This window comes from Bos indicus, chromosome 13 (assembly GCF_029378745.1).
Source record: "Bos indicus isolate NIAB-ARS_2022 breed Sahiwal x Tharparkar chromosome 13, NIAB-ARS_B.indTharparkar_mat_pri_1.0, whole genome shotgun sequence".
Classification (NCBI taxonomy): Eukaryota; Metazoa; Chordata; class Mammalia; order Artiodactyla; family Bovidae; genus Bos; species Bos indicus.
The window spans coordinates 20,313,679-20,341,283 of NC_091772.1; the positions used below are offsets into that span (position 1 = coordinate 20,313,679).

General features: G+C 36.4%; 1 protein-coding gene across 25 annotated transcripts in view; it reads right to left on the minus strand.

Annotated features, from left to right (window-relative positions):
• The window catches only part of CCDC7 (coiled-coil domain containing 7), a 275,288-nt gene that overhangs the window by 225,270 nt on the left and 22,413 nt on the right, over positions 1-27,605 (minus strand). For 24 of the 25 annotated variants that reach the window (XM_070800790.1, XM_070800784.1, XM_070800785.1 and 21 more), the window contains 7 exons: positions 27,476-27,548; positions 24,435-24,465; positions 23,951-24,040; positions 17,914-17,999; positions 11,743-11,797; positions 4,772-4,837; positions 1,468-1,689 (listed from right to left, as the gene is read on the minus strand). In XM_070800790.1, coding sequence (XP_070656891.1) covers positions 1,468-1,689; positions 4,772-4,837; positions 11,743-11,797; positions 17,914-17,999; positions 23,951-24,040; positions 24,435-24,465; positions 27,476-27,548 — 623 coding nt within the window. The remainder of the gene's footprint in view (positions 1-1,467; positions 1,690-4,771; positions 4,838-11,742; positions 11,798-17,913; positions 18,000-23,950; positions 24,041-24,434; positions 24,466-27,475; positions 27,549-27,605) is intronic. The other variant, XM_070800783.1, reaches the window with a different exon arrangement.

Genomic DNA, 27,605 nt, shown 5'->3' on the forward strand with positions numbered 1-27,605 from the left:
TGAATAGCCATTCTATGAAAGAAAACATACAGGTGGCCAACAGATACATGAAAAGATGCTCAACATCACTAATCATCAGAGAAATACAAATCAAAACCAAAATGAGATATTACTGCACACCTGTCAGAATTGTTATTAGCTAAAAAACAAGAAATAACAAGTATTAGCATGAATGCAGATAAAAGGGGGAACCCTTGCACACCGTTGATGAGAATGTAAATTGGTGAAGCCATTATGGAAAAGAGTATGGAAGTTCCTCAAAAAATCTAAAACTAGGCCTACCAGATGATCCAGGCAATACGCACTTCTAGATATTTTTCCAAAATAAATGACAACACTAACTAGAGAAGATATATGTATCCTATGTTCACTGCAGCATTATTTACATTAGTCAAGATGTGGAAACAGTCTGTATATCCATTGATGGGTGAATGGATAAATAAAACATCACATACGTACATATATTCCCTGGTGTCTCAGACAGTAAAGAATCTGCATGCAATGCGGGAGACCTGGGTTCAACTCCTGGGCTGGAAAAATCCCCTTGAGAAGGGAATGGCAACTCACTCCAGTATTCTTGCCTGGAAAACTCCATGGACAGAGGAGCCTGGCAGGGTACAGTCCATGAGGTCGCAAAGAGTCAGACATGACTGTACAACTAACATTTACACACACACACACATATACATACAGTAGAATATTATTCAGACATGAAAAATAATGAAACTTTTCCATTTGTGACAACATGGATGGATCTTGAGAGCGCTGTGCTAAGTCAAATAAGTCAGACAGGGAAAGACAAATACCATACAATCTCACTCATACGTGGAATCTAAAACAAAATGAAAACTGTGCTCATAGATACAGAGAACAGATTGGTAGTTGCCAGAGGCATGGATTTGCGGGTGGGCAAAACGGGCGACAGGAATCAAAAGGTACAAACTTCTATTTTAAACAATTCCAAGTGGTGTAAAGTACAGCACAGTGACCACAGTTAATAATACTGCATTGCATAGTTGAAAGCTGCTACTACAGCAAATCTTAAAAGTTCTCGTCACAAGAAAAAAATTCTGTAATTATGTACAATGTTATTAACTAGATTTATTGTGGCGATTCAGTAACAGTATATACAAAATACTGACTCATTAATTTGTATACCTGAAAATGTCAATTGTATCTCAATAAAAAATTTTTAATATAAAACAATTTTATATCTGACAAGTCTACCGTATCAACTATCCTAAAGAAAAATGCAAATATTTGGATTACCTAAAACCCACAAAAATCAATACACATTTAATTTAGATTTGAATTCAAGATGTTAATGAACTGATACATCCAAAAGGAACAATTCTAATTTAAAAAAAATGGCATAGAAAAATTTTAAAAATACAAATAAAGCTAATATTATAAAAGGGTAAATTTCTTACTGCACATATTACTGTTTCTATTTTGGTTATTTCTTACCTGTGGATATGTAATTTTATCATTTGTTTTTTGTCCACCTGAATCTCCCACTACTGCTTTTCTTGTTTCATTTTCCAATAGTATATATTTTGAATCTTCACCTTTAACTTTTAATTTACCAGTACCCATTTCTGTGGTTGTCTTGGTCTTTGCCTCACTTTTAAGAAACTCCTTTTCTTGATTTAGGAAATAGGCAAGTTGCTGCTTAGCTCTTTCAGCTTCCTGTTTTTAAAAGAGTAACTGTCAAGTATCATTTCTGTGACATTTTCCTGCCAATATTATAATTTTCAGGAATCTTCATATATTCATGCCCATACTAATTCTCAATTTTATTTTTACAGAGTAAAAGAAAGCTAAATTAAACCATTGGTATAATACATAGTTTAACAGATCCATAATTAAAATTAAAAACTATGAAGAAATCTCTTCTACTTAAACAGCTATTTTTATACCCAAGAGGTTCTCCTGCCCAGTTTTTTAAGGTTCTAGTTATAATATAGGCACAATAAAAGTTAATAAAATGCATACATTATAGAAGGTGATAGAATGTACCCAAGATAATTAAGACCTATAATATCAAATAGTAAATGTGAAAAATAATTTATTTCTTCTAGAATTAAATCTTTCTTTAAAAGTCACTTTTAATAAATTTTAGTTTCATAAAATTAAGTTACTTGTATAAAAGAACACATAAATCAATAAAAAAAGTTCACAATCTCCCTACAAACAGAAAATGTACTGTTGACATATATACTTTTAAATTATTTCTAAATATGCTAGTGCTGATGCTGCTGCTAAGTCACTGCTAAGTCGTGTCTGACTCTGTGCGACCCCACAGACGGCAGCCCACCAGGTTCCCCCGTCCCTGGGATTCTCCAGGCAAGAACACTGGAGTGGGTTGCCATTTCCTTCTCCAATGCATGAAAGTGAAAAGTCAAAGTGAAGTCACTCAGTCGTGTCCGACTCTTAGCAACCCCATGGACTGCAGCCCACCAGGCTCCTCTGTCCATATACATATATAAATTTTAAATTTTTATCCAGATTGGATCATACTATACACACACATATGACATCTTTTCATTAAATAATGTCACAGTAAGTTCTCATTGGAGAAGGCAACAGCAACCCACTCCACTTTTCTTGCCTGGGGAATCCCATGGACAGAGGAGCCTGGCAGGCTACAGTCCACAGGGTTGCAAGAATCGGACATGACTTAGCAACTGAAGAAAAAGAGAGATATTCCCATGATGATAAATATACATCCAAATTAGAACAGCTAACAGTAACGAAGTTGCTCAGTCCTGTCTGACTCTGTGACCCCATGGACTGTACAGTCCATGGAATTCTCTAGGCCAGAATACTGGAGTGGGTAGCCTTTCCCTTCTCCAGGGGATCTTCCCAACCCAGGGATTGAACCCAGGTCTCCCCAACTGCAGGTGAATTCTTTATCAGCTGAGCTACCAGGGAAGCCCTAGGTAACAAGTAAATTTTAATAATATATCTTAACTAATTTAGCAAATTGCTTATCAATGGATATATTGGAAATTTTAAAACTTTTGCTATTAAAAATTTCCCATTCTACATACTTGTACAAACTTTGTACACTTTATTATTTACAATAAATTTTAGAAGTGGAATGGTTCACTGTAAAGACTATGTCTTTCCAAGACTTTCTCTATATATTTTCTTCCAGAGAAGTATCAATCCATACTGACAATAGAAGTATATGAAAGACCTGCTCATCTCAACATAAATCTACAAATATTAAATATTTCTGTTCCTTCAATTAAAAAAAATAGTAGGTAAAATATATCTGTACTGCTGCTATTTTAATGTTTTTTATTTGGCTGTACTGAGTCTTAGCTGTAGCACATAGGATCTTCATTGCCCTGTGCAGGATCTTTGAAGCATGTGAGCTCTTAGCTGCAGCCTGCAGGATCTAGTTCCCTAACCAGGGATTGAACCCAGCACCCCTGCGCTGGAAGCATGGAGGCTTAACCACTGAACCACCCTCTCTCTGTTATTTTTAAATTGCATTTACTTGGTAATTCGTAGAGCTGAATATATTTGTATGCATTTATTGGCAATGCGTGTTTCTCAATTGACGTGCCTATGTCCTTTTTCTATTGAGGAGGAAGACTATCCATATTTTCTGTAGATATGTAAAAGACTTTGATATGGAACACTTTATAAAGATCTTCCATTTATCTTTATATCTTACAAAATTTTAACCATAATAGTTTTATTTTATATATATATAGCCAAATATATTAACATATTCTTTTTTGGTATAATGCTTCGAAAGCCCTGCTTTAGCCAAGACATGTAATTGTTATTCAGTGTTTCTTCCAATTTATGGACTTCCCTGGTGGCTCAGACAGTAAAGCATCTGTCTACAATGTGAGAGACCTGGGTTCGATCCCTGGGTTGGGAAGATTCCCTGGAGAGGAAATGGCAACCCACTCCAGTACTCTTGCCTTGAAAATCCCATGGACGGAGGAGCCTGGTGCAGGCTACTATCCATGGGGTCGCAAAGAGTTGGGCACAACTGAGCAACTTCACTTACTACATAGTTCACTTGTATGCCTAAATCTTAAATCAATTTGTAATTTGTTTCAGTATATTAAATCAACTAGAAATCACAAGTTTTTCATAGTAGTTTACTTTTGTGACTTTTATCCTTCTATAAAAAAATTTATTTAATAAGCAAAACAATAAAATACAAAATTATTATATTCATTTGAATCTGTTTCTGGACTTTTCACTCAGTACAAAATTTGGAACCACACTGCTTTAGTAATATATTTTTATGTCTTATATTAATTTTTGATGAGCAAATAATTGTTCTATAAAATAACCAGGTTCTTATCTCAATATATCTTATAATTCTGCTAAGCTCAAAAAGACTCCATCTATATCTTGAAATAAATTGCTTTAAGTGTGTACATCAGTTCTCTCTCTAGCTTACTATTTTGGAGAGAATAAATATCAAATTTTATCAATATATTTCTACTACATTAGTTGTGTCCGACTCTTTGCGACCCCATGGGCTGTAGCCTATCAGGCTCCTCTGTCCATGGGATTCTCCAGGCAAGAGTACTGGAGTGGGTTGCCATTTTCTTCTCCAGGGGATCTTCCCGACCCAGTGATCGAACCTGGGTCTCCCAGTGAAAATACTATAAGCTGGCAAAACAATATAATATATAGATTCTTGCTTTACAAACTAAAAATTATTCATTTAAAAAGTTGTTTAAGGATATTTTCTTCAATTTTTCACAATATGAAGGAACATGACATCTTTTACCTGTAAAGCTTGTTTCAGTTGTTCCCGAAGAACTTTGTTCTCAATTTCCAGAGCATGTGCTACTTTCTAGGATGTAATATGGGGTGGGGGAGAAAAGTATTCATTTTTTAAACTAATTTATTGTCATAATTATTATCTTTCTAAAACCCATAGATAGTCAAGATGATGACTTGAGCACAAACATTTACTACACACTTCTTAGGCATAATGACAGATAACTTATAGCTCAGTTGGTGAAGAATCTGCCTGCAATATAGGAGACCCTGTTTCAATTCCTGGGTTGGGAAGATGCCCTGGAGAAGGGCTAGGCTACCAACTCCAGTATTCTTGGGCTTCCTTGGTGGCTCAGCTGATAAAAGAATCCACTTGCAATGTGGGAGACCTGGGCTCAAATCCCTGGCCCTGAGATGGGAAGATCTCCTGGAGAAGGGAATGGCTACCCACTCCAGTATTCTTGCCTAGAGAATTCCATAGACTGTTTAGTCTGTGGGGTTACACAGAGTTGGACAGTGACTTTCACTTCCACTTTCTTAAGAATATAGCAGAATCCAGAGCTTCAGCAACATGACAATCCCAACGTCCAAGATACAATTAAGAGTAATTTGAATTTGAGACTTACTCTTAAAAGAAAATCTACAGGGAAGGTGATTGAAGACGGGGGATAGCAAGAACCTCTTCCCATGGATCAACAAACATACACCTGCAAAGAGATCAACTCCCTGTGAAAAGAACCTTAGAACTAGTCAAACACGCTCCATAACAAAGAATAAAAAGGACTACATCAAGACAGGTAGTAGAGGAAAAGAAACACTCTCACTAATAACCATACCCCCAGCATGATGGCACACAACAGAGAGGGATCTCACCAGACAGGCACTTTTGCCAGGGGAGCAAAGGGTTGGTGCCCACGTCAGGAACCTTGGCTCCTGGATCTACACCACAGAGAGGAATCCCTGAAATGCCTGGCTTTTAAAAGCAATAGGGCTGACATCTAGTGGTCCCAAAGTGCTATAGAAAACTGAGACTCCCTTTTAAATAAGGGCTTGAAAGTGAAAGTGAAGTCGCTCAGTCATGTCCAACTCTTTGCGACCCCGTAGACTGTAGCTCATTCCATAGTTCATCAGGCACTCTATCAGATCTAGGCCTTAAATCTATTTCTCACTTCCACTGTATAATCATAAGGGATTTGATTTAGGTCATACCTGAATGGTCCAGTGGTTTTCCCTACTTTCTTCAATTTAAGTCTGAATTTGGCAATAAGGAGTTCATGGTCTGAGCCACAGTCAGCTCCTGGTCTTGTTTTTGCTGACTGTATAGAGCTTCTCCATCTTTGGCTGCAAAGAATATAATCAATCTGATTTCGGTGTTGACCATCTGGTGATGTCCATGTATAGAGTCTTCTCTTGTGTTGTTGGAAAAGGGTGTTTGTTATGACCAGTGCATTTTCTTGGCAAAACTCTATTAGTCTTTGCCCTGCTTCATTGCGTATTCCAAGGCCAAATTTGCCTGTTACTCCAGGTGTTTCTTGACTTCCTACTTTTGCATTCCAGTCCCCTATAATTAAAAGGACATCTTTTTTTGGGTGTTAGTTCTAAAAGGTCTTGTAGGTCTTCATAGAACCGTTCAACTTCAGCTTCTTCAGCATTACTGGTTGGGGCATAGAGTTGGATTACTGTGATACTGAATGGTTTACCTTGGAAACGAACAGAGATTATTCTGTCATTTTTGAGATTGCATCCAAGTACTGCATTTCGGACTCTTTTGTTGACCATGATAGCCACTCCATTTCTTCTGAGGCATTCCTGCCCGCACTGGTAGATATAATGGTCATCTGAGTTAAATTCACCCATTCCAGTCCATTTCAGTTCACTGATTCTTAGAATGTCGACATTCACTCTTTCCATCTCTTGTTTGACCACTTCCAATTTGCCTTGATTCATGGACCTGACATTCCAGGTTCCTAGGCAATATTGCTCTTTACAGCATTGGACCTTGCTTCTATCACCAGTCATATCCACAGCTGGGTATTGTTTTTGCTTTGGCTCCCTCCCTTCATTCTTTCTGGACTTATTTCTCCACTGATCTCCAGTAGCATATTGGGCACCTACTGACCTGGGGAGTTTCCCTCTCAGTATCCTATCATTTTCGTGACATTGTACAGGAGACAGGGATCAAGACCATCCCCACGGAAAAGAAATGCAAAAAAGCAAAATGGCTGTCTGGGGAGGCCTTACAAATAGCTGTGAAAAGAAGAGAAGCGAAAAGCAAAGGAGAAAAGGAAAGATATAAACATCTGAATGCAGAGTTCCAAAGAATAGCAAGAAGAGATAAGAAAGCCTTCTTCAGCGATCAATGCAAAGAAATAGAGGAAAACAACAGAATGGGAAAGACTAGAGATCTCTTCAAGAAAATCAGAGATACCACAGGAACATTTCACGCAAAGATGAGCTCGATATAGGACAGACATGGTATGGACCTAACAGAAGCAGAAGATAGTAAGAAGAGATGGCAAGAATACACAGAAGAACTGTACAAAAAAGATCTTCACGACCCAGATAATCAGGATGGTGTGATCACTGACCTAGAGCCAGACATCCTGGAATGTGAAGTCAAGTGGGCCTTAGAAAACATCACTACGAACAAAGCTAGTGGAGGTGATGGAATTCCAGTTGAGCTATTCCAAATCCTGAAAGATGATGCTGTGAAAGTGATGCACTCAATATGCCAGTAAATTTGGAAAACTCAGCAGTGGCCACAGGACTGGAAAAGGTCAGTTTTCATTCCAATCCCAAAGAAAGGCAATTCCGAAGAATGCTGAAACTACCGCACAATTACACTCATCTCACACGCTAGTAAAGTAATGGTCAAAATTCTCCAAGCCAGGATTCAGCAATATGTGAACCGTGAACTTCCTGATGTTCAAGCTGGTTTTAGAAAAGGCAGAGGAACCAGAGATCAAATTGCCAACATCCGCTGGATCATAGAAAAAGCAAGAGAGTTTCAGAAAAACATCTATTTCTGCTTTATTGATTATGCCAAAGCCTTTGACTGTGTGGATCACAATGAACTGTGGAAAATTCTGAAAGAGATGGGGATACCAGACCACCTGATCTGCCTCTTGAGAAATTTGTATGCAGGTCAGGAAGCAACAGTTAGAACTGGACATGGAACAACAGACTGGTTCCAAATAGGAAAACGAGTTCGTCAAGGCTGTATATTGTCACCCTGTTTATTTAACTTATATGCAGAGGACATCATGAGAAATGCTGGACTGGAAGAAACACAAACTGGAATCAAGATTGCCGGGAGAAATATCAATAACCTCAGATATGCAGATGACACCACCCTTATGGCAGAAAGTGAAGAGGAACTCAAAAGCCTCTTGATGAAAGTGAAAGTGGAGAGTGAAAAAGTTGGCTTAAAGCTCAACATTCAGAAAATGAAGATCATGGCATCCAGTCCCATCACTTCATGGGAAAGAGATGGGGAAACGGTGTCAGACTTTATTTTTCTGGGCTCCAAAATCACTGCAGATGGTGACTGCAGCCATGAAATTAAAAGACGCTTACTCCTTGGAAGAAAAGTTATGAGCAACCTAGATAGCATATTCAAAAGCAGAAACATTATTTTGCCAACAAAGGTTCATCTAGTCAAGGCTATGGTTTTTCCTGTGGTCATGTATGGATGTGAGAGTTGGACTGTGAAGAAGGCTGAGCGCCGAAGAATTGATGCTTTTGAACTGTGGTGTTGGAGAAGACTGTTGAGAGTCCCTTGGACTGCAAAGAGATCCAACCAGTCCATTCTGAAGGAGATCAGCCCTGGGATTTCTTTGGAAGGAATGATGCTAAAGCTGAAACTCCAGTACTGTGGCCACCTCATGCAAAGAGTTGACTCATTGGAAAAGACTGTGATGCTGGGAGGGATTGGGGGCAAGAGGAGAAGGGGATGACAGAGGATGAGATGGCTGGATGGCATCACTGACTCGATGGACGTGAGTCTCAGTGAAGTCCGGGAGTTGGTGATGGACAGGGAGGCCTGGCGTGCTACAATTCATGGGGTCGCAAAGAGTCGGACACGACTGAGCAACTAATCTGATCTGAGATGTAGCTCACCAGGCTCCTCTGTCCATGGGATTCTCCAGGCAAGAATACTGGAGTGGGTTGCCATTTCCTTCTCCAGGGGATCTTCCTGACCCAGGGATCAAACCCAGGTCTCCTGCATTGCAGGCAGATGCTTTAACCTCTGGGCCACCAGCTTACATGTGCTCAATTAAACTATGACAAAAGAAGCAAGAATATACAATGAGGAAAAAAGAGCCTCTTCAGTAATTGGTATTTGGAGTAGAGTGGAACTGGATTACCTTTTACATCATATACAAAAATAATCTCAAATGGATTAAAGGCTTAAATATAAGACCTGAAACCAAAAAACATCTAGAAGAAAACACAGGCAGTTAGCTCTCTGAAATAGGTCTTAGTCACATTTTCTGTATATGTCTCAACAAAAGGAAACAAAAGTAAAAATAAATGGAATTACATCAAACTAAAAAGTTTTCATACTTTCAAAGTATCAGCAAAACAATACAGTTACCTAGTAAATGGGAGACGATATCTGCAAATGATATATCCAATAAGGGATAAATATCCAAAATATACAAAGAACTTGTACAAGTCAACATCAAAAGATCAAACCTACAGGGGTGGGATGGGGAGGGAGATGGGAGGGAGGTTCAAAAGGGAGGTGATATATGTATATCTATGGCTGATTCATGCTGAGGTTTGACAGAAAACAACAAAATTGTGTAAAGCAATTATCCTTCAGTTAAAAAATAAATGAATTAAAAAAAAAAAAAAAACAAACCTGGGTAGAGTACCTAAACAGACATTCTTCCAAAAGAGACAAACAGACAACCAATACATAAAAAGATACTCAATATCACTAATAATCTGGGAAATACAAACTAAAACCACAGTGAGATACTCCCTTTTCCTGGTCAGAATCATGAGTATCAAAAAGAAAAGAAATAACAAGGGGAAGGATATCAGGAAAAGGGAAAATTGGTACAGCCATTGTGGAAAGTAGAATAGAGATTCCTCAAAAAATTAAAAATAGAATGGCCATATGATTCAGTAATTTTTCACTTCTAGGTACTTACCACCTCCCCCAAATTCAATAATATATTTACCTCTACATTCACTGCAATCCCTGATACTTCATTAAAGCAGTCTGAAGGGATTAAGACATGGCCCAAATGAACTAAAACACTAGTTTAAAGACTTAAAACATGATGGAATTATAATTTTTTAAATACACAAAATGCTGTTCTATATAAAATCATGACAGATTTCTAAAATGGCCTCCAGGATCTCCATCCCTAAGGTTATGCTCTGTATAGTCCACTCCTTTTGAATGTGGATACCACCTATGACTTGCTTTTAGCCAACAGAATATTGCACAGTGATGAGATGCCACTTTCTTTATTAGACTGCACTACATAGTTGACCTTTGAACAAGATGGGTTTGAACCACACGAGTCCACTTATACAAGGATATTTTTCAGTGAATATAGTACCTATATTTTCACTTTACAGATGTTTAACTAAATGTGGGGGAAGTTTACATCTGGTTAGAGATCACAATATTTGGAATCAAAGAACTAGGGTTTGAGTCCTGATTCTATCCAAGTCATTTTACCTTTGTGCCTTTCAGTGAGTCATTTATCAATTCTTTTGTTTCTGAGGCAGAGACAGCAGTATGCAAATTTTCAACTGTGAGGGAGTGGGTGGCATCCCTAACTCTCATGTTGTTCAAGGATCTATTATATAGCTACAGTGAAAAGGTATCATTCATGATCATGTTATTCATGTTATATTACATAAGACTGTCTTAGCAAAAAAGAAAAAAGAGAGAGAAAGAGACTTAGCTGGCCTTTAAGAAGATGTAAGATGCCATAATGTAAACTGTTTGTGGAGAAGGCCACTGGCTAAGTGCCCCAGGCCAACAACTGCAAAGAGAACTTAAATTTGCCACTTCCACTTGAGCTTGGAAGAGGACCCCCAAGTGACCAAAAAAAAAAAAAAAAGAGCCTAGCCAACACCATGATTGTAGTTTGGTGAGTCCTTGAGCACAGGATACAGCTAAGCCATGCTCAGACTCCTAAGCCATTCAAACCATGAAAGCAATTTCATTATTTTAAGCTGCAAAATGTGAGGTAACTTGTTATGCAGGAATAGAAAACTAATACCATAAAGTTGTTCCTTTTATATTCAGTATCTCAAGAAGTACTATAATTTTCTTCCCAAATTTATGCTATTTGATTCTTGAAACATGAAAGTATATACTTGTGGGACAGTTAAGTCCAGTCACTCACTGGAAGAGAGTAACCAAACGGGTTACATGATGCTCTGATGGTTAAGAAGTTTTAACTTTCAGCAAAAGAAAGTTTATCAAAGAGAAGATAAAATAAAGGGTTACTTGTATTCTTTTCAGAATACACATGGATCACATGAAAAAGAGTGAGCTATATTAACAATCTCTGAAATATTTTCCTATTTGCCTCTTGCATCTCACACCTTTCTGAGATAGATGGGACAGCTATTATTTTACCCATTTTAGTGATGAAAGACAAAGTTTAAGTAGGTTAAAGGGACTTGTCCAATGTCACTTAACTAGTAAGTCTGTTCTGACTATTAATATGGTGTTCTTTCCTCTATGACGTTGCCTATAATTGAGTGAATAACAGTTTTTTCATAACCTTGACAGTAAACATATCTGAATTCACCATTTGATTTTCTAAAACTTGCTGAAAAAAGTCAACCAATAGTAAAGAAGCATTGTAAGAAGAAATTTAGTATACATGCACACACACAAACACATATATACCTGTATTCACATACATATGTTGTCTATATAAACAGTTATCAGAGCATTATTAATCAAATTTAGATGCACAGGGAGAGATTCTGTGTTACCTGGACTTGAGGCATATTTTCTTTTACTTTAAGCTCTTTCCCTACAGACTTCTTCCTGAAAAAGAAATATTTTTAAATATATCATGATGTTTTATGATATCTGATGACTATGTTTTCTTGATAAGTACTTAAATCATTTTAAAGAAATGAAATTTTGAGAGGTGCACTCAACACGATGGAGTAGGAACACCCTGAACCTAACCTCCTCCCAGAGGCACATCAATTAGAACTATTTACAGAGCAACTATTGATGAGAATGACATGAAGACCACTAGAGAAGATTTTCCACAAATAAAGATATAATGAAGCTAATTACTATAATGAGATGAATACGAAGGGCAAAGACTCAGTATAGTGAAGAAGTACACTCCTGAGTAGGTGACCCACAAATGGCAGCACGATCACAATTGCAGTGGTTCTCCCCCGAGGAATGAGCGGTCTGAGTTCCACATCAGGCTCCCTAGCCCAGGGGTGCTATACTGAGAAGACAAATCCCAAGAATATCTGGCTGTGAAGGACAATAGGGCTTGCATACTGGACAGCAAGAGGGCTGAATCTATGCAGGAAATACAGAGCCTACTCTTACAAGGAGCATGCAAATCTCATATTCTCTTAGTCTCCCAGTACAGGGGCAGTAATTTAAAAGAAGCCATGGGGCTTCCTTAGTGGACCAGTGGTTAAGAACCTGCTTTCCAATTCAGGGGACACAGGTTCAATCCCTGGTCAGAGCACTAAGATCCCATATGCCATGGGGCAACTAAGCCTGCATGCCACAACTACAGAGCCCAAGCCCTACAACAAAGATCCCGCAAACTGCAACTAAGATCCAATGCAGTCAAAAATTAAATAAATAAATATTTTTTAAAAATAAGTAAAAGAAGCCAGGGTTTGACCCAGTTGCTGATCTTGGAGAGCCTCCTAGAGAAGCAGGAGGCAGCTGAGACTCCCTCTGGGGACACAGAGGCTGGTGGCAGCCATTTTTGTGAGCTCATTCCACCATGAGGACAAAGTGCTGGCAGAACCATTTTAGAGTCTTCCCTTTAGACTATTAGTAGTTAGTCTAATAGTCTAATTGGCTTATCCACTCACCAGCCAACTGACACTAACCCAAGACATCCCTGAACCCCAGCCTGGGTACCCAGCCCTGTCCACCAGAAGGCCAGCAGCCACTGCATGAGGCATGGTCTAGCACCCTACCTCAGGAAACAAAAATTTCAAATAAACAATCTCACCTTACACCTAAAGGAATTAGAAAAAGAACAAAGTCCAAAAATTAGTAGAAGGAAAGAAAAAAGAGGTTGGAGCAGAAATAAATGAAATAAAGATTTAAAAAAAATTTTGAAGATCTATAAAACTAACAGCTGGTTTTGAAAAGTTAAACAAAATTGATAAAACTTTATCCCAACTAAAAGAAGAAAGAAAGAGGGGGCCCAAATAAATAGAAAATGAAAGAGAAGTTATAAAAAAATTAAAGAAGTTACAACACACACCACAGAAATACATAAGAGATTAGCACAATAATACACAATAAAATGGACAACTTAGGAAAAAATGGACAAATTCCTAGAAACAGACAATTTCCCAAGACTGAATCAGGAAGAAATAGAAAATACAAACAACACAATTACTAGAAATGAAATTGAATCAGTAATCAAAAAATTCCCAATGAAAGAAAATCCACAATCAGATCACTTCATAGGTTAGTTTTACCAAACATTTAAAAAATAATTAACACTTAGCCTTCCCAAACTATTCAAAAACTTTAAGAGAAAGGAACACTCTGAACTCATTCTATGAGGCCAGCAAAACCCTGATATTAAAACTAGACAAAGATACCACAAAAAAGGAAAGTTACAGATCAACATCACTGATAAATATAGATATAAAAATCTTCAACAAAATAGCAAACCAAATTCAACAATATACTAAAAGAATTATAGGACTTCCCTGGTGGCCTAATAGTAACAGTCTGCCTGCCAATGCAGGTGACATGGATCTGATCCCTACTCCAGGAAGATCCCATATGCTGTGCAGCTACTAAGCCCGTGCACCACATCTACTGCACGCATGCTTTAGAGTCTGTGTGCCGCAAGAGAAGCCACTGCAATGAGAAGCCTGTGCACCACAGCTAGAGAGTACACACTGCTCACTGCAACTAGAGAAAGCCTGCACACAGAAATGAAGACCCAGTGAAGCCACAGATAAATTTTTTTTAAAGGATCATACACCATGATCAAGTGGAGTTCTAACCATTGTTGCAAGGTTAATCTGACATCCAAAAGTCAATCAACATGATAAAGTACATTAACAACAAAGAATAAATATTATATGATCATCTCAATAGATGAAGAAAACCTTTTGACTAAGTTCAAAATCCATTTACGAGAAAAACTCTAAACAAAGTAGATACAGAGGGAATATACCTCAACATAATAAATGTCCTATATGACAAACCCAAAGGCAACAACATACTCTATGAGAAAAAACTGAAAACATTTCCTCTAACATTAAGAACAAGACAAGAATGCCCACCACTTTTATTCAGTATTTTCCAGCCACAGCAATCAGACAAGACAAAGCATAAAAGGAATCCAAACTGGAAAAGAAGAAATAAAACTGTCGTTGTTTCCACATGACATAATATTATATTTAGAAAATCCTAAATATGCTATCAAAAAAATTATTAGAAATAAGTGAACTCAGTAACATTGAAGGATACAAAATAAACATACAGAAATCTGATGTGTCTCATACACTAACAACAGACTATTAGAGAAATTACGGTGAGTCCCTTCACTGTTCATTTGAAACTACAACCACATTGTTATTAATTATACCCCAATGCAATGGCACCCCACTCCAGTACTCTTGCCTGGAAAATCCCATGGATGGAGGAGGCTGGTAGGCTGCAGTCCATGGGGTCGCTAAGGGTCGGACACGACTGAGCGACTTCACTTTCTCTTTTCACTTTCCTGCACTGGAGAAGGAAATGGCAACCCACTCCGGTGTTCTTGCCTGGAGAATCCCAGGGACGGGGGAGCCTGGTGGGTTGCCGTCTATGGGGTCGCACAGAGTCGGACACGACTGAAGTGACTTAGCAAAGCATAGCACAGCAATGCAAAATAAAAAGTTAAAAAAAGAGAGAAATTAAGAAAACAATCCTAGTCACAACTGCATCAAAAAAGAATAAAGTACTTAGGAATAAATCTCAAGGAGGTACAAGACCTGTACCTGGATGACCATAAGAAAATGATAAAAGAATTAAAAATAACATAAGCAAGTAGAAAAATAGTTCATGTTCATCAATCAGAAGAATTAACACTGCTAAAATGACCATACCATTCAGAGAAATCTATCTATATAAAAATACCAAAGGCATTTTTCACAGAACTAGAACAAATAATTCTAAAATTTCTATGGTAACACAAAAGACCCCAAATAGCCAAAACAATTGTGAGAAAAAAGAACAAAACTAGTGGTTATCATGTACCCAGATTCCAAGATTTGGTAATACAGTTTGAAATCAGAGCATAAAAACAGACACGCAATTCAATGAAACAGAATAGAAAGCCCAAAAATAAATCCATATGTATGTGGTCAATGAATCTAAGACAATGAAGGCAAAAATGTACAATGGGGAAAAAAGCATCCTCTTCAATAAACAATGGGGGGAAAACTAAACAGTTACATGTAAAAGAATTATATTGGACTACATTCTCACACCACATACAAAAATAAACTCAAAGACTTAAATATAAGACCTAAAACCATAAAACTCCTAGAAGAAAACGTAAGTGGTACACTCTTTGACACAGATGTTAGCCATATTTTTGGCATATGTCTCCCCAGGCAAGAGAAACAAGAAAAAGTAAACAAATGGAACTACATCAAATTAAAAAGCTTTGCACAGCAAAGGAAACTATCAACAGAATGAAAAGTCAGGCTACTATATGGGAGATGATATTTCCAAATAATATATCTGATAAGGGTCAATATTCAAATACAAAAAACTCCCACAACTTAACATTTAAAAAAAAACCCCAAAACCTGATTTTAAAATGGCAGAGAATCTGAATAGATATTTTTCTAAACAAGGTATCTAGACAGCTGACAAGGTACATGAAAAGATGCTCAACAGTACTAATCATCAGGGAAACACAAATTAAAATCTCAATGATATATCCTTACACCTGTCAGAATGGCTATTATCAAAAAGACAACAAGTAAGTGCTGGAAAAAATGTAAAGAAAAGGGAACTCATGGTGCTTTGATGTTGGGAAAGTAAATTGGTGAAGTCACTATGAAAACCAGTACAAGAGTTCTTCAAAAAATTAAAAATAATACTACCACATGATCCAGCAAATCTACTTCAAGTATTTTTCCAAAGAAAACAAAAATACTCTCCCCAAAATGCCCCACGTTTATTGTAGCATTGTTTACAATTGCCAAGTCATGAAAGCAAGTACTTAAGTACCCATCAACAGATGAATGGATAAAGATGTGGTGTTATGTATGTGTGACATATACATACAAATACACACACACACACACACACACACACACACACACGTATGTGCTTAGTCGCTCAGTTGTGTCTTTGTGACCCCATGGATTGTAGCCTACCAGGCTCCTCTGTCAATGGGGATTCTCCAAGCAGTAGGCTGTCCAGGGGATCTTCCCAACCCAGGGATTGAACCTAGGTCTCCCGCACTACAGGCAGATTCTTTACCGTCTGAGCCACCAGAGAAGCCCCATATATATGACAGAAAATAACTCAGCCGTATAAAAGAATGAAATCCTGCCATCTTTGACAAAATGGATGGACCTAGAGGGTATTATGCTAAATGAAATAAGTCAGGTAAAGAAAAATACTGGATAATTTCACTTATACATGGAATCTGAAAAACAAAACAAATGAACAAACACAGCAAAACAAGCAAAATATAGATACAGAGAACAAACTGGTTGTTACGAGAAGGGAGGAGGACACAGGGATAATTAAAACACGTAAGGAACATTAAGGAGTACAAACTTCTAGTTACAAAATTAGTAAAAGTCATGGAGATATAATGTACAGAATAGGGAATATAGTCATTAATATCATAATAACTGTCTGTGACAAGTATGATTATTTTGAAACATTAAAATATCAAATTACTATGCTGTATGATGGCGGTGGTAGTTTAGTCGCTAAGTCATGACCGACTTGCGATCCCACGGACTGAAGCCTGCCAGGCTCCTCTGTCCAAGGGATTCTTCAGGCAAGAATACTGGAGTGGGTTGCCGTTTCCTTCTCCAACTATGCTGTATACCTGTAACTAATATATCAATTATAATTCATAAAAAAGAAATCAAATTTCAGATGGAATGCATATTTTTATCAACTATACTTCAATTTAAGAAAGGAAATTCTTATTTTTAAAAGCCATAAAATTCATAAAGCTTAACTGATAAATAACTGAATAACATTTGTCAAACTAACATCTCATTGGTATGATTAAAATATGCTAAGCTGAGATGGGAAAAGGATTTTCAAAGTACACTGGTCATTTTTTCTTCTCTGATTTTCTTTTCCTCTCTTAAGAAAAGGACATTTGTCTGGTAAGTTTCTTTTTAGACTTTGTGGAACTCTACAAAGATTGAATTAATAGTTTCCTTTTTAAACTATATATTTATATTAGGGTTTGATCAAGAAATTTCCAATGGCATAAATTATTTTATATTAATAAGGAAAATATTCTGTTAATAAGGCCACTTTAAAATAACCTACATTAAAATCAGATACTTTTCTTCATTAAATAAGACAACTAAGAAGTGCAGTAAAAAGGAACAGCCCCAGACTGGGGAGAGGGGTTAACATACAAATCACAAATCATGAGCTAACACATCAATGAAACATTGTAAATCCTTTCATCTCTAAAATTATTTGGGTTTAATTTTGTCTACCTATACCTGAATATCTTGTGATTCTCTCTAACCCATTTTCAGTTCTTTGTTCTTCCCTTCTCAGCTCTCTCCCACCCATATCCTGGTCTGCTTATAAAATTATACATTTGCTAATGCTGTGTTTTTATAAACCTGTTAATAAATTGTTTATATGACTTTAAATTGTATAAAGTGAAAATGTAAATTTATAAGTAAAAAATATTAACAAGTATCTTTTTGTCTTACGCTTCTGAATCTTCAGACTTTCCTTTGTCCTTTTTCTTCTCTGTTTTCATAACTTTCTTTGTTCGCTCACTTGTAGCCTTTGTTTTCTGTGTAGTTTTATACATGCCAGAAATAAATAGTTAGGAAAAAAATAAATCATAAGTAAATACATGATAATATACATTACTTAGATTTCCATTTTACTCTGAGAATCACTACACTGTGTTTCAAGGGAAATTATTGAATAAAAGCAAAACAAAAATAATGATATAGCCAGAATGTTTGTTACAGTGCTATATAGAATGTAACTCGCCAAATAAGCTAATACATATGAAACAAATTCCTCTGACAAATTATAGTCAGTTCTTCTATAACATTGTATATGCCATCCTGAAAATCACCTCCCTGTGAAAAATCATATTATAAAAACTGCAGGATATATGGGGGGAAAGAGTCTAGGTTATGTAAAAACACTGTCGATGATACATGTAAAAAATTAAAACCTATTAGGAACATTAATTCAGTTTTACATAGTTAAATGATTAAGAAATAAGATACGATGAGAAACATAGCTCTTTATGCTGAAAAAGAAATCAAGTTTCTTTGTGGAAATGAGCATCAAACAGATTTCAAGTTGAGAGCTAGTAAGCAGTATTGGAAGGAGGGTTATCTGAAATTGGACAAAACTTTCTAACACCTGGATTGGTGTGGTACACTGTATACCTGGTAAACTAAGGAAGCTTGCAGAAGCTACTTTCTACCTTCACCTAGTATTATTTCCAGATGAATTTGTGTGTAAGAAATTGTAAAATTCACATTATGCTCAAACTGTTCAGTCATGCTGGAACAAGTTTGCATTTCAAAACAAATATTATAGCAGAACTGAGATGTTTTAAACTATTTTTGAACTACTATGTAGTATCAGGTTATTTTATACAAGAAAGTATAAAAAATTTGACAATTAGATTACTAAAAATTTTAGACAAGCTTAATAATAGAGAGCTATTATGATACTGAGTGGTTATTTCCTATTTCAGACCACAACTTCCAACAGATACCAAATTCACCATAGCAAAGTTCTCACAAGTTAAACACCAAGTGTAATAATTTCCATAAAACACAGAAAGTTAGTATAATAATACATTTTTAATGAAAATTGTTAAGGTTGCCAAATAGTTTTTCAGTTTAAATCTGAATTTTGGTATGTATTTCCTATTTAGAAAAATCTAGTATATGGGCAATCAAAACACACTAAAATAATGAAAGGGATAAAAGAATTAAAAAATAATGAACATATCATCAGTGAGCTATGGGATAAATTCAAATGGATTAATATGCTTACAACTGGAGTTCATGATGGAGAAAAGGGGTGGGAAAAGAATATTTGAAGAAATAATGATCAATTATTTTCAAACTTGATGAAAACTATATATCTGCAAATCTACAACAGTATAAAGAAAACTAACCCCCAAGACACATATAATCAAATTACTTTAAAGCAGTAATAAAAAAAAATCTTAAAAATGGACAGAGGAGAAAAGCAGACACAATAAGGAGAACACAGACTACTTGCAAGAAATACTGCAAGCCTGAAGAAAAAGGAACAACATCTTTAAAGCACTGGAAAGTGGGGGAAAACGTAAACCGAGAATTCTTTATTCAGAAAAAATATCTTGCAAAGTTGAAGGCAAAAAAATTCGTCCAGAACTCAAAGAGCAGCAACCCTGCACAACAAAATGACAAAGAATCCTTCAAAGAGAAGAAAAATGATACCAGATGGAAATAAGGAAATAAAGAATACAATAAATGATAATTATTTCGGTAAATATAAACACTATTTTCCTGTTAATTAAATCTCTTTAAAGGACAATATTATACAACAAAACTAATAACTGTGTTGTACAGTAGTAAAATGTTTAAAAACAATAGCACAAAAGCTGGAAAGGGACAAACGAAAGTATGTTTTAAGGTTCTTATACATAAAGTAATTTAATATCACTTGAATAGAGACTACAATAAGTTAAAAACAAGATTGTAAACTCTAAAGCAATCAATAAAGCAACCCACTGAGCAGCAAATTAAAAAGTAATACAGACATTGCTACCTGAAAGCAGGGTGATGTTGCAACACAACTAAAACTGTGCAAGTGGCTTTGAAACAAGGCATTGAACAGAGGTTGGAGAAATTTTATGCAGTATAAAAAGAAATTCATGAAAAAGTAATATGACAAAAGGAAAAAGTCCTTTACCCTGATACATTGTTTTGAGAGACAGATAGAGAAACAGAAAGGCAGGCTGACTGATCACAAGAATAAAAAAAAAAATTCCCCTTAAAATCAGGAATAAAAAATGCCCACTTTCAACATGTCTATTCAGTGTTATTCTAGAGATCTTTGCCAGTATAAGAAAGAAAATTTGGTCTATCATTTATAGATATGTCGATTATGCAAGTAGAAAAATAAAAATCTAACCATTATGATAGTGTGACTAGGTTTGTAGATGCAAACTACAATACACAAAAATTTGATATATTTCCCTAGCAATAGCTTTAAAATATTTTAATATATCAACCCATGAACAGTATGAAAAGGCAAAATGATAGGATACTGAAAGAGACACTCCCCAGGTCAGTAGGTGCCCAATATGCTACTGGAGATCAGTGGAGAAATAACTCCAAAAAGAATGAAGGGATGGAGCCAAAGCAAAAAGAATACCCAGCTGTGGATGTGACTGGTGACAGAAGCAAGGTCCAATGCTGTAAAGAGCAATATTGCATAGGAACCTGGAATGTCAGGTCCATGAATCAAGGCAAATTGGAAGTGGTCAAACAAGAGATGGAAAGAGTGAATGTCGACATTCTAGGAATCAGCGAACTAAAAAGGACTGGAATGGGTGAATTTAACTCAGATGACCATTATATCTACTACTGCGGGCAGGAATCCCTCAGAAGAAATGGAGTAGCCATCATGATCAACATAAGAGTCTGAAATGCAGTACTTGGATGCAATCTCAAAAACGACAGAATAATCTCTGTTCGTTTCCAAGGTAAACCATTCAATATCACAGTAATCCAACTCTATGCCCCAACCAGTAACGCTGAAGAAGCTGAAGTTGAACGGTTCTATGAAGACCTACAAGACTTTTTAGAACTAACACCCAAAAAAGATGTCCTTTTAATTATAGGGGACTGGAATGCAAAAGTAGGAAGTCAAGAAACACCTGGAGTAACAGGCAAATTTGGCCTTGGAATACGCAATGAAGCAGGGCAAAGACTAATAGAGTTTTGCCAAGAAAATGCACTGGTCATAACAAACACCCTTTTCCAACAACACAAGAGAAGACTCTATACATGGACATCACCAGATGGTCAACACCGAAATCAGATTGATTATATTCTTTGCAGCCAAAGATGGAGAAGCTCTATACAGTCAACAAAAACAAGACCAGGAGCTGACTGTGGCTCAGACCATGAACTCCTTATTGCCAAATTCAGACTTAAATTGAAGAAAGTAGGGAAAACCACTGGACCATTCAGGTATGACCTAAATCAAATCCCTTATGATTATACAGTGGAAGTGAGAAATAGATTTAAGGCCCTAGATCTGATAGATAGAGTGCCTGATGAACTATGGAATGAGGTTCGTGACATTGTACAGGAGACAGGGATCAAGACCATCCCCATGGAAAAGAAATGCAAAAAAGCAAAATGGCTGTCTGTAGAGGCCTTACAAATAGCTGTGAAAAGAAGAGAAGCGAAAAGCAAAGGAGAAAAGGAAAGATATAAACATCTGAATGCAGAGTTCCAAAGAATAGCAAGAAGCAATAAGAAAGCCTTCTTCAGTGATCAATGCAAAGAAATAGAGGAAAACAACAGAATGGGAAAGACTAGAGATCTCTTCAAGAAAATCAGAGATACCAAAGGAACATTTCATGCAAAGATGGGCTCGATAAAGGACAGAAATGGTATGGACCTAATAGAAGCAGAAGATAGTAAGAAGAGATAGCTCAATACACAGAAGACCTGTACAAAAAAGATCTTCACAACCCAGATAATCACGATGGTGTGATCACTGACCTAGAGCCAGACATCCTGGAATGTGAAGTCAAGTGGGCCTTAGAAAACATCACTACGAACAAAGCTAGTGGAGGTGATGGAATTCCAGTTGAGCTATTCCAAATCCTGAAAGATGATGCTGTGAAAGTGCTGCATTCAATATGCCAGTAAATTTGGAAAACTCAGCAGTGGCCACAGGACTGGAAGAGGTCAGTTTTCATTCCAATGCCAAAGAAAGGCAATGCCAAAGAGTGCTCAAACTACCGCACAATTGCACTCATCTCACACGCTAGTAAAGTAATGCTCAAAATTCTCCAAGCCGGGCTTCAGCAGTATGTGAACCGTGAACTTCCTGATGTTCAAGCTGGTTTTAGAATAGGCAGAGGAACCAGAGATCAAATTGCCAACATCCCCTGGATCATGGAAAAAGCAAGAGAGTTCCAGAAAAATATCTATTTCTGCTTTATTGATTATGCCAAAGCCTTTGACTGTGTGGATCACAATAAACTGTGGGAAATTCTGAAAGAGATGGGAATACCAGACCACCTGATCTGCCTCTTGAGAAATTTGTATGCAGGTCAGGAAGCAACAGTTAGAACTGCACATGGAACAACAGACTGGATCCAAATAGGAAAAGGAGTACGTCAAGGCTGTATATTGTCACCCTGCTTATTTAACTTCTATGCAGAGTACATCAGGAGAAATGCTGGACTGGAAGAAACACAAGCTGGAATCAAGATTGCCGGGAGAAATATCAATAACGTCAGATATGCAAATGACACCACCCTTATGGCAGAAAGTGAAGAGGAAATAAAAAGCCTCTTGATGAAACTGAAAGTTGAGAGTGAAAAAGTTGGCTTAAAGCTCAACATTCAGAAAACGAAGATCATGGCATCCAGTCCCATCACTTCATGGGAAATAGATGGGGAAACAGTGGACACAGCATCAGACTTTATTTTTCTGGGCTCCAAAATCACTGCAGATGGTGACTGCAGCCATGAAATTAAAAGATGCTTCCTCCTTGGAAGGAAAGTTATGACCAACCTAGATAGCATATTCAAAAGCAGAGACATTACTTTGCCAACAAAGGTCTGTGTAGTCAAGGCTATGGTTTTCCTGTGGTCATGTATGGATGTGAGAGTTGGACTGTGAAGAAAGCTGAGCACCAAAGAATTGATGCTTTTGAACTGTGGTGTTGGAGAAGACTCTTGAGAGTCCCTTGGACTGCAAGGAGATCCAACCAGTCCATTCTAAAGGAGATCAGTCCTGGGTGTTCATTGGAAGGACTGATGCTGAAGCTGAAACTACAACACCTTGTTCACCTGATACAAACCAACTCATTGGAAAAAACCCTGATGCTGGGCAAGATTGAAAGCGGGAAGAGAAAAGGATGACAGAGGATGAGAGGGTTGGATGGCATCACCGATGCAATGGACATGAGTTTGAGTAGGCTCTGGGAGTTGATGGACAGGGAGGCCTGGCGTGCTGCAGTCCGTTGGGTTGCAAAGAGTCAGACATGACTGAGTGACTGAACTGACTGGTGGTAATTTAGAACATAGCATTCTTTTTTTTTCAAAGCACTGCTGCTGCTGCTAAGTCGCTTCAGTCGTGTCCGACTCTTTGCAACCCCATGGACTGCAGCCCACCAGGCTCCTCCGTCCATGGGATTTTCCAGGCAAGAGTGCTGGAGTGGAGTGCCATTGCCTTCTCCTTTCAAAACACAGTTGCTGCCAATTAATAGAGCTTCTCAAATGGTGCTAGTAAGAAAGAATCTGTCTTCCAATGCAGAAGACATAAGAGACCCAGGTTGAATCGCTGGGTAGAGAAGAGCCCCTCGAGTAGGGAATAGCAACCAGATCCAGTATTTTTGCTAGGAAAATTTCAGACAGAGGAGCCTAGAAGGCTACAGTTCATGGGGCTGCAAAGAGTCGGACATAACTGAGCACAGGCTATCAATTATTAGTACTGGTATGTATGCCATTTTCAGACACTAAAATTAACTAACCTCTGTACTTTTCAACTTTTGTAGTTCATTTTCCAGCATTAATTTCTCCTCTGATAATACTTGGAGATCACTTTGAATCTGTGTGTATTTCTAAAAACAAGTATTATAACTTCATTAATAATGAAAAGCAAACATATCAATATGGAGAGGTTATTCGGGTACTTGATTATTAAAGTAAAAAAGTCTTTTTTAACTCATAGAAATCATGAACCACTGGTATTAATCTGCATAGTGAAGTTATAACAGGTGCTGAAAGAGGCAAAGGTACTATGATTGACAATGGAAATTCAGAGACTGTGGGATATTATAGTTCAGTATTTCAAAAGTCAAGTGTTTCTGAGTGATTTAATAAAGTCTACTAAAATCAAAAGAATAGATAAAAATTTCCAGCTCTCATATGCATAAAAATCTCTTGAATAAACTAAGCATCTATCAGCAACATCAAGGACAAAGTGCAAATTCAAACTGAGAGCACTATACTTACAGCCTCTAACATCAGTTGCTCATTCATAGCTCTGAAAAACAAACCAAAAATATAATTTAAAATTTTTATTTTTATTTATGTAATATCATGTATTTTCTATGTAAAAAAAATTAATATAAATAAGGTTAGAGTATACTTTGACTAGCATTCCAAAATTTCAGTGTTCTTCCTAGAGATACTGTTCGATTGCTGTGTATCTTTCCAAAACTTGTTCCATGGATTTATGACACTTTATATACCTATTGTACACTTTTTCTTAATGAGCTGGATGTTTGTTTTGTTTCCTTTTTCATATAAATGACATCACTGGATATGTTCTCAACATTTTTTTCACTTAACACAACTTCTGAGATCTATTTATATAGGTAAACATAGATTCCTCTCACTCCCTTTAAATACAATTTCTTATTCCATATCAAGAGTTGGCAAACTTTTTCTGTAAAGAGCCAGATAGTGAGTCTTTTACACTTTACAAACCAGTTAGTCTTGTCACTACCAGCCAGCTCTGCAGTGGATATGGCTGTGTTTTAACAAAACTTTATAAACAAAAACAAGCTTCAGGCTAGATTTTTTTTTTAAACTTTACATAATTGTATTAGTTTTGCCAAATATCAAACTCATGGACTGCAGCTTGCTGACAACTGTTCCATAGTACAGATAAACTATTTTTTGGACTAATGAGCTTTTTATTAATTATAATCAGAATTTTTTAAAGTTTTATTATGATTAACATACTATAAAATTAACTCACTTTATACAATTCAATACCTTTTAATATATTCACTGAGTAACAATTGTTGTTTAGTTACTGAGCTGTATTGAACTCTTTTCCGAACCCATGGACTGTAGCCAACCAGGCACCTCTGTCCCTGGGATTCTCCAGGCAAGACTACTGGAGTAGGTTGCCATTTCCTTCTCCAGGAGATCTTCCTGACTCAGGGATCGAACCCGTGTCTCCTGCATTTCAGGTAGATTCTTTACTGCTGAGCCACCGGGAAAGCCCAACAGTAACTATTACCACTATCTAATTTTAGCACATTTTAATTGCTCCAGAAAGAAATGTGGTAGCCATTAGCACTCACTCACCATTTCTCCCAGCACTACCTCAGTCCTGGCAGTCACAAGTCTATTTTCTGTCACTATATATTTCATATAAAAAGAATTACAAAATATTGGTCTTTTGAGACTGTTTTCTTATACCTAGCATAATGTTTGTAACACGTATTAGTATTGTGTTCCTTTTATTGTCAAATAACATTCCATTGTATGGATATAATCACTTTATTAATTCATTTATCAGTTTATGGGCATTTGGGTTGTTTCCACTTTTTGGCCACTATGAATAATGCTACTATAAACATACTTGTACAAGTTTTTGTGTGGACAAGTATTTTCATTTCTATTAGGTATAAATATAGAAACAGAATTTCTTAGTCATATGTCAACTGTATATTTAACATTTTGAGCAACTAGCAACTATTCCATAGCAGATGTACCACTTAAATTCCCACCAGCAATGTATGAGGGTCCCAATTTCTCTATATCCTTGCCAATACTGGTTACTGCCAATTGTTTTCATTGATATTATAGCCATCACAGTGCTAGTGGATACGAAGATGTATATGACTATAGTTTTGATTCCCTAGTAACTAATGATGTTCAGTATCTTTTCCTGTGCTTATTGACCCTTTGTATATATTGTGTGGCAAAATACTTATTTGGATTATTTGCCCATTGTCAAATATGATTATTTATCTTTATGATAGAGGTTAAGATTTCTTGTGTATATTCTGGGTCTAAGTTCCATATCAGATACATGATTTATGAACAGTTTCCACATTCTATGAATTGTCTTCTCATGTTCTTAATGGTATTATTTGCAGCACAAGTTTTTAATTTTTAAGTTCATTTATTTTTTCTTTAGTTGGTTGTTCTTTTGATATCTTAAGAAACCATTGGCTAACTCTAAGTAAAAATATTTACTCCTATATTTAAAAGGTTTAATTTTAGCTATGAAATTTACATCTGGTATTTTGAATTAATTTCTGTGCATGGCACAAAGAAAAGGATCCAACTTCATTCTTTTGCATATGGATATTGTTCTCTAAGCAGTTATTAAAAAAAAAATTATTCTTTCCTTACTGAATGGTCTTGACCTCCATGTTGATAATCAGTTAACCATAAATGTAATGATTTATTTCTGGACATTATTTCCATTCATTCTAGCCCACTGATCTATATAGGTTTATCCTTACACCAATATTACATTGTCTTGAGTACTATAGGTGTATACAGAGCTAAAATTAATGAAGTATGAGACCTCCGACTTTGTTCTTCTTAAGAGTTCTTTGACTATTCTGAGTTCTCAGCACTCTTTTCATCTTGCAAAACTGAAACTCTATACCCATTAAAAAAGAACTTCCCATTCCTCATCCCTCCTTGCAATCACCATTCTATTTTCTCTCTGGGTGAATTTGACTACTTAAAATGCCTCATAAGTGAAATCACACAATTTTGTCTTTTACGACGGGCTTATAATTACTCAGCATTAAGGTCCTCAAGATTCATCCGTGTTGTACCATATGTTAGAATTTCTTTCCTTTTTAAGACTGAATAATATTCCATTGTATGTATACAACACATTTTCTTTATCTTCATCCACTACTGGATACTTGGGTTGCTTCCACATCTTTGCTATTTTTAATGATGCTACAGTGAACATGGCTGTACAAATCTCTCTTCAAGACTGTAATTTCAATTTGGGGGGTTACATTCCCAGAAATGAAATTGTTTTATCTCTACCTCATGATCCAAAAAAACGAATCATATTTTTTGAGGAATTGACATACTATTTTCTGTTGTGGCCATACAGCTTCACATTCTGTATGATTATAATTTTAAGCTTCAAAATTAAACATATCATAAAAATTAGCAAAATTAAAATTTTTAACAGTAGTTTTATTTTCTATGTTTCCAATTTATCTGAAATAAATATGTACTTGTATTTATAATGAGGAAAAGGAGTTATTTTAGAAGCTTACCTTTCTAATTTATTTGCCTGATTTTCAAATATTTTCAACATGGTATTCAATTGATTAGTTACAGGAGAAGTTTCTATTGTTAAAAAAAAAAGGAAAACATTTAAAGGTATTACAAATGGGAGGGGCTATA